The 11,936-nt window shown below is 53.0% G+C and overlaps 1 protein-coding gene across 1 annotated transcript; it reads left to right on the forward strand.

Moving 5' to 3' along the window:
• The first annotated feature begins 3,242 nt into the window (after positions 1-3,242).
• On the forward strand, positions 3,243-10,773 carry TEX28 (testis expressed 28). Its single transcript, XM_060253255.1, has 4 exons — positions 3,243-3,320; positions 5,967-6,664; positions 9,278-9,413; positions 10,462-10,773. The coding sequence occupies exons 1-4, from the start codon at positions 3,243-3,245 to the stop codon at positions 10,771-10,773; spliced, it is 1,224 nt and encodes a 407-aa protein (XP_060109238.1).
• The last annotated feature ends 1,163 nt before the right edge of the window (positions 10,774-11,936 follow it).

The raw sequence follows: 11,936 nt of genomic DNA on the forward strand, positions 1-11,936 counted from the left end.
ATAGCTTACTTCCTCTGTCTCCCACTATGTTTAGTATCCCACTAGCAATCTTTCAGTGTCTAGAACACCGGATTATAACTAACTCTTCTGAAGACGTTTTATTTTAAAGTTTGGCACTGTATTATACATCATCAAATGCATACTTCTCGATTGTTTCCAAATTTTAACATTTAATAAAAGTTGTTTTGCCTGAAGCAGCAGAAATCCAGGTGAATGTGAAGATGAAGCCTGGAAAATGAGAGGAGGGGCGGCACAAGGGAGCATGGCTGGCTCAGACTGTCTGGCCCCCAAGGCAAAGCTAAATTCTGGTCCCCCTGCCCACATATTGTCACCCAATTCAGTGCCCCAGAAAGCCAGCACCCTAGGCAACTGCCTAGTTTGCCTAGTGGCCGGGCCGACCCTTCAAGGGAAGCAGCTGGGGTGGAACGGCAGGAGAGAAATGGTGGCCGGGAGAAGATAAAGCGCCCTCTGCTGGTTTGCCGGAAATCACTTCCTCCCCGAGGTGCTTTTTCTCCTTAGAAGTTGCCATAAGTCCTTGGTGCAGTAAATCGAAATGGGGGCTGTGTGAATCTCTGAGTCTGGGAGGGTGTTAGGGTTGCCAGGTTCGACTCAAGAACTATCTGGGGACTTTGGGGGTGGAGCCAGGAGCAAGGTTGTGGCAAGCAGGATGGAACGCCAAAGGGAGTTCTGGCCATCACATTTAAAGGGACAGCATACCTTTTAAATGCCTTCCCTCCTTTGGAAATAATGAAGGATAGGGGGCAGCTTCTTTGAAGGCTCCCCTGGTCCAATCTTTTTGAAACTTGGGTGTGTGTGTGTGTGTGTTGAGGAGAGGTACCAGATGCTATGCTGAAAATATGGTGCCTCTACCTCAAAAAAAACAGCCCACCCCGGGCAGCCCAATCCAGACATAAGTGGCAGCTAGCCGTTCAGGCGTGGGCGGATCTACGGCGCCGCTCATTGGCTTCCAAAGGGGTTTGGGGTGCCAGAACGCGGCACAGCCAAGCCCTGGCCACCACCTGTAGATGTGGTAAATATGCTGGAGCGTGGGCTCCCAGAGTAGTACAAAGGCAGGGACAGGGACGCCACGGATTGGCTGGCAGCAGCCAGGGAGACAGCCAGATGGCACCCCCCATGCCGCGGGGGCCCCCTGCCAGGACACAGTAGGCCACCTGCTGCAGGCACCCATGCACCAAAGGTGCCGGCGACAGTCGCCGCGGTTGCTCGCACGCGTTCCCGCTCGTTTATACCCCGCCGTGGCTTCCGCTCGTTTATACCCCGCCCTTCTCCCTGAACCAGAGACTCAGAGCAGCTTACAATCTCCTATATCTTCTCCCCCCACAACAGACACCCTGTGAGGTGGGTGGGGCTGAGAGAGCTCTCCCAGCAGCTGCCCTTTCAAGGACAACCTCTGCCAGCTATGGCTGAACCAAGGCCATTCCAGCAGGTGCAAGTGGAGGAGTGCGGAATCAAACCCGGTTCTCCCAGATAAGAGTCCGCGCACTTAACTACTACACCAAACTGGGTGTAGGCAAACCAAAAACCTCTGCTATATGTGATCCAAATTACTAGGCTGTAATGTCCATATTGTATATCGAAGTCTTTAATAAATCAGATGTCCGATAGAAATGTCTCACACAGGTATGGTTCACAGTAGAACAGAGATATCTTCAAATCCCAAAAATCGTAGATTGCAACAGGATTGTTCATGTGTAATTCCTGTTTCATTCATACATCCATTTCTTCAGGCTTGACATTTACTGAGAAACCCAGATATTAATCTGGTGTGTGATTCTATTTAGTTTCCAAGGTACCGGAAGGTCTCCACAATTCTATAGCCGTCAAAAAAGCTCAGTCAGGAATTAAAGGTCAAGGTAGTCCCCCCTGGGCAAGCACCTGTCGTTTCCACCTCTGGGGTGACGTTGTTTTCACAACGTTTTCACAGCAGACTTTGTTATGGGGTGGTCTGCCATTGGCTTCCCCAGTCATCTACACTTTCCCGCCCAGCAAGCTGGGGACTCATTTTACCCACCTTGGAAGGATGGAAGGCTGAGTCAACCTGGAGCCATCTACCTGAACCAGCTTCTGCCGGGATCGAACTCAGGTCATGAGCAGAGGGCTCTGACCGCACTACTGCAGCTTTACCACTCTGCGCCAGGAGCCTCTCTTCAGTCAGGAATTACTCAGTATGAAACAGGAATTCCACGTTAACAATCCTGTTGCAATCTACAATTTTTGGGATTTGAAGATATATCTGTTCTACTGTGAACCATACCTGTGTGAGACATTTCTACAAGACATCTGCTTTATTAAAGACTTTGATATACAATATGGACATTACAGCCTTGTAATTTGGATCACATAGACCTTCAGGAGTTTTTGGTTTGCCCAACTGGGGATTGGCAGCCCTAGGGGAAATTGCTGATCGGGAGATCTACAGCGCTTAATATTACTAGCAATGGCCCTATCAGAACTGGGCCCAAGTCTATTTGACAAGAGTGTTGCTTTGCGCTGTGACTCAACGGCCATTTGCCAAGAACCACCATGGACCCCCCCAGACAAAAATTCCACTTCCTCCGCCCAATATGAACCTGATCTAAACTGTAGAAACAGAGAGCGAGAAGGGACCTTGAGGGTAATCAAACTGCTGTAAGGTGCAAGGAATTCATAGCTACCGCACCCGTGGCTGTTCTTATGTTCACTGGATGATATTGGATTCATATGCCGCCCTCCGCTCTGAATTTCAGAGTCTTAGAACGGCTTACAATTTCCTTTATCTTCCTCCCCCAAAACAGACACCTTGTGAGGTAGGTGGGGCTGAGAGGGCTCTCACAGCAGCTGCCCTTTCAAGGACAACCTCCGCCAGAGCTATGGCTGACCCAAGGCCGTACCAGCAGGTACATGTGGAGGAGAGGGTGTATCAAACCCGGTTCTCTCAGATAAGAGTCCGCACACTTAACCACTACACCAAACAGGCTCTCAAGTTCTGGTATTTTGGAAGAGGGAGGCAGGGTTCCCTTGGACTATTTCTCCAGTAGTGAAATTCTCCGCATTGACGTTTTTAAAACTGTGCATTGTGAAAAAATAGGAGAATCAATTTGGGGTGGGTGGGTGTCTAGCCATGTTGGGGCCCCTGGTTCCTGGAATAACTGTGTAGGATAGGACCGTGGCAGCACCACGGTCTGGGCAAGATCTGAGATGGCTGGCTCTTTGACCCACCTGTTTGTCTCCACGCAGCATCCATGGTGGATCTCAATGACCCTTCCAAGGGAGAATCCTCCCAAGAGGCAGAAAGCTCCACCAGCCAGCAACACAGCTCTGTGAGTAATGTCTTCATCCCACCTGGGTGGTAATGCGCCCTTTTCCTTTCTCCTCCCTTTGGGAGTTTACATGGCACAAGACAGGAAGACAGACTCATTTAGACTTCCCAAGCGGCACAGGGTAGGGATGCCAGCTCTGGGTTGGGAAATATCTGGAGATTTGGCGGGGATGGAACCTGGAAAGGGTGGGGTTTGGGGAAGGGAGGGGCCTCAGCAGGATGTTCTGCGTTCTCGGCTTGGCTTCGCGAACGAAGATTTAAGAAGGGTGCAATAGTCCACATCTGCTGCAGGCACGCTGGTGGCTGACAAGCAGGATGTAATGCCATAAAGTCCACCCTCCAAAGCAACCATTTCCTCCAGGTGAACTCATCCAGGTCATCTGGAAGTCAATTGTAATAGCAGGAGATCAAGGTTTCCAACTGGGGGTTGGCAACTCTAGTGGCACAGTTGCCAGAAAGGAGAGGCCTATTCGAAACGCCTTGGTTGCTTGGACCACTCTCGCTTCGAAGCTCACTGCAATTCAGGGAGACCTGCCGAGGTGGGTGTCTCCATGGAAGGCCATGAGGAGAAGAGGAAGAGGACAAAGGGAGAAGAGGAAGGGTCAAAGGGCAGCTCCCAGATTAAAACAAAGAGAGGCCGCCCATTTAAAGAGAAAACACCTCTGCACCCTTAGAGCGATGTAGTGCCCCCGCCATGTCCAGACATGCTGAGTCGCTCAGTCCAACAACCTTCACCAGGTAAAAGCCAAAAGTCACAAGCGAGGGGCTTTGAACAGACCCTCTGCCTATTCCGACCATTGAGATGCTTTTCCTCTGATGACTAGGATTGCCAAATCCAATTCAAGAAAATTCTGGGGCTTTGTGGGTGGAGCCAGGAGACTTTGGGGGTGGAGCCAGGGTGTGACAAGCATAATTGAACTCCAAAGGGAATTCTGGCCATCCCATTTAAAGGGACCGCACTTCTTTTAAATGCCTTCCCTCCATTGAAAATAATGAAGGATAGGGGCGCTTTCTTTTGGGGCTCATAGAATTGGACTCCCTGGTCCAATCCTTTTGAAACTTGGGAGATATTCCGGGGAGAGGCAACAGATGCTATGCTGAAAATTTGGTGCCTCTACCTCAAATAACAGCCCCCCCCCAAGCCCCAGATACCTACAGATCAATTCTCCATTATATCCTATGGGAATTGGTCTCCAAAGAGAATAATGGAGTGCCCAGCAGATATTTCCCTACTCCTCCTCCCCGCACCACTTTCTGATTACCCTGAAGTGGGGGGGGGGGCTCCAAACCAGGGGATTCCCCTGTTCCCACCTGGGGATTAGGCAAAACCAGAAACCACAGTGTATTGATTAGTAACAACAAATAAATCACTGCGTTACTTATATATTGCAAATAATTGCTCCACAGATATTTCTTATAATCCATTCATGTATTCTTCCCAAAATTCTTACAAATGTCCATGAATACAGCACAACTCAAAATACAAATTAATTTCCAGTTGCTGTAATGGTACCAAAGTCCACTGTCTGTATCCTTTCGTTGATAGACGTGTGCAGTACCAATAAATGTGCTACTTCTTGCTTGAGTAGCAGTCCAAAATCCAACAGGTATGGCGTGCACTACTTCTTGCTTGGGTAGAATCATAGAATCATAGAGTTGGAAGGGACCTCTAGGGTCATCTAGTCTAACCCCCTGCACAATGAAGGAAACTCACAAACGCCTCCCCCTAAATTCACAGGATCTTCATTGCTGTCAGATGGCCATCTAGCCTCTGTTGAAAAACCTCCAAGGAAGGAGAGCCCACCACCTCCTGAGGAAACCTGTTCCACTGAGGAATCGCTCTAAACTCACAAACGCCTCCCTCTAAACTCACAGGATCTTCATTGCTGTCAGAGGGCCATCTAGCCTCTGTTGAAAAACCTCCAAGGAAGGAGAGCCCACCACCTCCCGAGGAGGAAGCCTGTTCCACTGAGGAATCACTCTAACAGTAGCTGTCCAAAATCCAGCAGGTACAGCGTGTGCTACTTCTTGCTCAGGTAGCAGTCCAAAATCCAGCAGGTACAGCATGTGCTACTTCTTGCTCGGGTAGCAGTCCAAAATCCAACAGGTGTGGCGACACGGGTCCTAGGTTCAGTCTGTGTTTCATTCACCCTTCTACTGGCCGCTTTTCTTACGTTCTGACAATATTATGTCTCTTCAGTTTGCACGAATCGTACTCCATGTCATGTGAGCTTTTGCCTTAAGCACGGGTTCCAGGACATAAGAAAAGCGGCCAGTAGAAGGCTGAATGAAACATGGACTGAACCTGGGATCTGTGTCGCCATGCCGGTTGGATTTCGAACTGCTACCCAAGCAAGAAGTAGCACATTTATTGGTACCGCACCCGCTATCAACGAAAGGATGCCGACAGTGGACTTTGGTACCATTACAGCAACTGGAAATTAATTTATATTTTGAGTTGTGCTGTATTCACGGGCATTTGCAAGAATTTTGGTGACGAATACATGAAGAGGATCTAAGAAAGATCTGTGGAGCGATTATTTGCAATACATAAGCAATGCGGTGGTTCCTTTCATCTGTCACCCCCCTGGGGACTGGCCACCCTGTTCCCTGACCCCGTCGTCTCCCCGCTTCCTCCCTGTCGCAGGCGGACCTCTTTCGAGAGCGCACCGTCTCGGTGGCTTCCACAGCATCGCAGGGACGGCGTTCCTCGGGGAGCTCCACCGGCAGCCGCAGCCAGAGGGACAGCCTCCAGCACCGCATCATGCACCTGTCCGAGCTGCTGCGGGTGGAGAAGGCCAACCAGGACGACAACACCTCCTGCTACGTGGAGCTGGTGAGCAAGGCCGACCGGGAGAAGGCCCCCTCCATCCGGCAGGCCTTCGAGCGGATCAACCAGCGCTCCTCCGCCAACATCGCCCACCTCGAGCAGCGCCTGCAGGACTGCTGGCTCCAGCTGAAAAGGTTGGAGCAGAAGGCGGCGGCGGAGCGGGACAGCCTCGCCAGCACCTCCTCTTCCCAGCAGCAGCTCTCCACCCCTAGGGGCAGCTTCTCCCGCCCAGCATATTTCAGCCTCCCTCGGCTCCGCGGCTCCAAAAATAGCACCGTGGAGGAGATCCACAGCCCTCCCCCTGTGCAAAGCGAGGAAAGAGGCCCCGCCCCCGAAGCCAACACCAAGCAGGCCCTGGACGAGGCAGTCCAGCTGAGGCTCCAGGAACTCCGGAGTCAGCTGGCCGAGCTGAAGGGAACCCACAAGGCCCTGGAGGAGGAATGGCAGAAGCTGGAGAAGTCATGGAAGGAAGACAAGTGGGAGATGATGGAACTCTTGCAGGAGGAGAAGAAGAGGTGGGCGGCGGCCTCCTTGAGTGGCTCAATATCCCACCTTCCTGATTCCCTGTCCTCTGGTTTGGAGCTGGCTTGTATCATGTTCCTCACTAAACCCCAGTCCATCATCTTCAGAGCGACTGTGGCTCAGTGGCAGAGCCTCTGCTTGGCAGGCAGAAGGTTCCAGGTTCAATCCCTAGCATTTCCAGTTGAAAGGACCAGGCAGGAGGGGATGGGAAAGTTCTTAAACTGAGACCCTGGCCCAGTGGTAGAGCATCTGCTCTTCATGCAGAAGGTCCCAGGTTCAATCCCCGGCATCTCCAGTTAAAAGGACCAGGCAGGAGGTGATGGGAAAGACCTTGACCTGAGACCTTGGCGCAGTGGCAGAGCCTCTGCTTGGCATGCAGAAGGTCCCAGGTTCAATCCCTGTCATCTCCCATTGAAAGGACCAGGCAGGAGGTGATGGGAAAGACCTAGACCTGGGACCCTGGCTCAGTGGTAGAGCATCTGCTCTTCATGCAGAAGGTCCCAGGTTCAATCCCCGTCATCTCCCGTTGAAAGGACCAGGCAGAAGGTGATGGGAAAGACCTAGACCTGGGACCCTGGCTCAGTGGTACAGCATCTGCTCTTCATGCAGAAGGTCCCAGGTTCAATCCCTGGCATCTCCAATTAAAAGGACCAGGCAGGAGGTGATGGGAAAGACCTTGACCTGAGTCCCTGGCTCAGTGGCAGAGCCTGTGCTTGACATGCAGAAGGTCCCAGGTTCAATCCTCGTCTTCTCCCGTTGAAAGGACCAGGCAGAAGGTGATGGGAAAGACCTAGACCTGGGACCCTGGCTCAGTGGTACAGCATTTGCTCTTCATGCAGAAGGTCCCAGGTTCAATCCCTGGCATCTCCAGTAAAAAGGACCAGGCAGGAGGTGATAAGAAAGACCTTGACCTGGCTCAGTGGCAGAGCCTCTCCCTGACATGCAGAAGGTCTCAAGTTCAATCCCTGGCATCTCCAATTAAAAGGACCAGGCAGGAGGTGATGGGAAAGACCTAGACCTGAGACCCTGGCTCAGTGGCAGAGCCTCTGCTTGGCATGCAGAAGGTCCCAAGTTCAATCCCTGGCATCTCCAGGTAAAAGGACCAGACAGGAGGTGATGGGAAAGACCTTGACCTGAGACCCTGGCTCAGTGGCAGAGCCTCTGCTTGGCATGCAGAAGGTCCCAGGTTCAATACCCGGCGTCTATAGTTGAAAGGACCAAGCAGGAGGTGATGGGGAAGTCCTTGAGCTGAGACCCCAGTCAAAAGGCCAGCAAGACACTCCCCTCCCAAAATCACATAAGAAGTTGAGAAAGTGTGATGCGGGCTTCTCCAGGGTTAACAAGGGCTGCTGGGGGTGTGGCAAAGCCCCTGGTGGCTGGCTGGCTGCCTGCTCTCCTAATCCAGGGCTTGTTATGCAGCTGCACCTACTATTCAACGTATGAGGTAGGTGGGGAGGAAGAGGGGGAACCCTCAGAAAGGTTCAGGGCTGAGCTCCTGCTTAATCGGAGGCCTGGGAATCAAACCTGGTTGTCCCCGATCAGAGCCTGTGGACTTATCCGCTACCCCAAACTTACAAGATTCCCATCCCTCTCCGAGTCCCCCTTTCAGGCATTGGAGTGTTCCAGTGCCTGATTCTCCGGAGGGCCCGCAAATGTGAGTTCCCCTGATCCCTCACCAGTCCCCTCCCGTGATGCTCGTGGTCTTCAGGGCCCGCACTCCTTCAACTCCTGTGCTGCCCCCAAGCCTAGCAGCTAACAGCGACCCCCCTCCCTTCCCTGTCGTCTGCAGAAGCGTCAAAGGAGGAAGCAGAGCCAGCTCCTGCACAATCCGTTTAGGGCTCGTGCCGTAAGCTCCGTCGCTAACAGGATCAGTCAGCTGCCTTGGCGGGGGCATTGCCAAGTCTGGGTCGGGAAAGGCCTGGAGATTTGCGGGGTGGACCCTGAGGAGGGAGAGGTTTGGGGAAGGGAGGGGGGAAAGATGCCACAGAGTCCCCCCTCCAAAGCAGCCCTTTCCTCCAGGGGAGCTGCTCTCTGCCAGTTGGAGCTCAGCAAGCCTTGAATTCACCAGGAGCTCACAGGAGTCCATTGAAGAGTAGGTGCAGCTGCATAACAATCCCCGGATTAGGAGAGTGGGCAGCCAGCCAGCCACCAGGGGCTTTGCCACACCTCTAGCAGTCCTCATGAACCCCTGGAGAAGCCCACACCACCCTTTCTCCACCCTATGTGATTTTGGGTGATGGGTGGATGGCTTGCTGGCCTTTTGACTGGGAGGGGTGGCCAAGGAGAGCCCCAGGCGAGCAAGGCCTGCGTGGGGTGGCTGGATCTCTAGCCAGCCCAAGCAGGCCTCGCTCGCCCGGGGCTCTCCTTTCTTGCATTGGGTTGCTTTTGGCTGGCAGTGGGGGAGGGCAGCATATGCTAATGCGTTATGCCAATGAGCTCCGCCACCACCTATTTTTCTACAAAACGACCCCTGGAGCTCAGTGATAAAAGCGGGAGATCTCCAGGCCCCCTGCCCACCCCACCCCCGGAGGCTGGCAATCCCAGGAGAGAGCTTGAACCACGCTGCCCAATCCCCGGGGTTCACCCAGCCCGCCTTGACTCTCCAGGCACTACAACTTGGAGGTGCAAGTGAACGACGTGGTCCAAGTGAATCTCAGCGAGATCAACAACCTCAAGCATGACTTGGCCTGCACTGAAGAGAAGATGGTCTATCAGTCCTACGAGCGGTCCCGGGACATCTGGGTAAGCTTGTATTGCTCTGGACAGGGCTGTCAAGGTCGGGCCAGGAGATCTCCCAGTTTAGAGGCCCTCCCCCCACTTCAGGGCTATCAGAAAATGCAGGGGGATGTCTGCTGGACACTCCATTATACCCTATGGAGCATTGATCCACAGGTATCGGGCTTTAGGGGGGGGCTGTTCTTGAGATAGAGGCACCAAATTTGCAGGATGGCATCCAGTGCCTCTCCTTAAAAGGCCCTCCATGTTTCAAAAAGATTGAACCGCGGGGTCCAACTCCAGGGCTTTTTTTGAGCAGGAACGCTTGGAAGCTAGATTGGTCCTGACCTCACCTGCAGTCTTGTGTTCAGTTTTGAGCACCACATTTTAAGAAGGATCTAGAGAAGCGGGAAGAGGTCCAGAGGAGGGCGACGAAGATGGTGAGGGGTCCAGAGACCAAGCTTTACGAAGAAAGGCTGAAGGAGCTGGGGATGTTTAACCTGGAGAGGAGGCGGCTGAGAAATGATAGGATCACCACCTTCAAGTACTTGAAGGGCTGCCCTATAGAGGATGGAGTGGAATTGTTTTCTGTGGCCCCAGAAGGTAGGGCCAGGACCAATGGGTTGAAATGAAATCAGAAGAGTTTCCAGCTCAACATTAGGAAGAACTTCCTGGCCGTTAGAGTGGTTCCTCAGTGGAACTGGGGCTGGGCTGGCCCTAGATGTCCGGCACCCTAGGCAAGGCTGACTTCTGGTGCCCCCCCCCCCCGACTGATAACATCACCAAGTCACACGGGGGCACCCAATCCAGTGCCCTCAGAAGGCCGGTGCCCTAGGCAATCGCCTAGTTTGCCTAGTGGCAGGGCCAGCCCTGGGAACAGGCTTCCTCGGGAGGCGGTGGGTTCCCTTTCCTTGGAGGCTAGATGGCCGCCCGACCACAATGCCGATGCTGCAGACTTAAGGGGAACTACTTGCGAATTCCCTGCATTGCGCTGAGGGTTGGACTAGATGACCCCGGGGGGTCCCATCCAGCTCTATGGTTCTATGGCCTGTCTTTTTCCTTGTCCCTTTGGCAGGAGGTCCTGGACTCCTACCAGACCCGGCTGGCCAAACTGGAAACGCAGCAACAAGCCCAGCAGCAGGAAGCCAGGGATTTACCTCAAGCCAGCGTGTACAAACTGTACGGGCAACTCATGAACCTCCTGTTGACCGTGGCCGCCATCCTCCTGGTGTGCGTCTCCACAGTGTCAGCCTTTAGCTTTCCTCTCCTGCGCACCCCCTGGCGTGCCATGACCACTCTGGGTGTGCTCACGGTGGTCGTTTTGCTCTGGAACTACTTGCCAGACATCGCAGAGCTGGAATGGACCACGTGGTTTTCCTCCACTTAGCCGCCACGGGGGGGGGGGGGGAAGTAAGACCACGCATCTCTCCGATGCTCCCCAGCCCTAATCCCAGTATTTATTGTGTCTACGTAGGTGATAGATATATTTATCTTTATTTATTAAAACCACACAAAGCTGTATCATTGCGCTCTCCCACGCGCCTGATTCTCAGCGCCCAAAGACGATCAAGCCATGTACAATCAGCACCCAAAGAGGACCGAACTGCATACAAAGCTAAGTTAGCGAGAGCTGGCTCACGGGTGTTTTTCCCCCGCCTCCCGCTCACACGTGTTTGTCTTAGCTCAGGAAAAACGGCCCCAGAGCAAACTCATTGATGCAGCAGCTCACAACTTTAATGCCAGCAGCTCACAAAGTAGAGTTTTTTGGTTCACAAGACTCCACAGCTCAGAGGGAGTATTGCATACAGTCACATTTTGAAGCCAGCTCTGGGTTCCTGAAGCAGGTTGCGGGGAAGGCTGCAGTGATGGCAGGGGGAGGGGAAAGGGTGGAGGCTCAGCATAGGAGCACGGGTGCGTACGCAATTGGTCAAGTTGAGCAGAGAAGAGGAGGAACGGAACTTCAGAGGCTTCAGTTCTGTGAAGTTGGGTTCATGTTCTGTCACTCGGGGCAGCCATTTTTAAAATTTATTTTTGTGCATATATATGTGTGCGTGTGTGCATCTGGAAGTCACAGCGATCTCTGGCAACTGACCACCCCCCTCCCCCCTACTGGGAGCCTGGAGGATATTCAGGGAGGCAGCTGAATAAAGCCTGCCCCCGCCTCCCGACGTTGGTATTCCAAGGAGGTCTCCCATCCAAGCACTTCCCTGAGTCAGCCCTGCTTAGCTTCCAAAATCTGACGAGATCGGGCTCGCCTGGGCTATCTGGGTCATTTTTTAAGCCTTTGAGGATCACTGGTCTTCAGGTGATGGCTGAAGTTGTCCTAGGGTTACAGTCCATTCCCAGATTTCACAGACCAGTTCCCTCACGGGAAATGCCCCCTGACTTTTAAAATCCTGGCTATGCCCCTGAGTCAAGGCCTCCTCTGGCTATACAATTTACAGTCCTAGAAAGCTCTCCCGCCTGTTTGCAGTCCCTGCCCCAGGACCTGATGCACAAACACACGCATACAAGTGCCACTCTCTAGCCATTCCCCAAGACACCGTGGAG

This window comes from Heteronotia binoei, chromosome 13, assembly GCF_032191835.1.
Source record: "Heteronotia binoei isolate CCM8104 ecotype False Entrance Well chromosome 13, APGP_CSIRO_Hbin_v1, whole genome shotgun sequence".
NCBI lineage: Eukaryota > Metazoa > Chordata > Lepidosauria > Squamata > Gekkonidae > Heteronotia > Heteronotia binoei.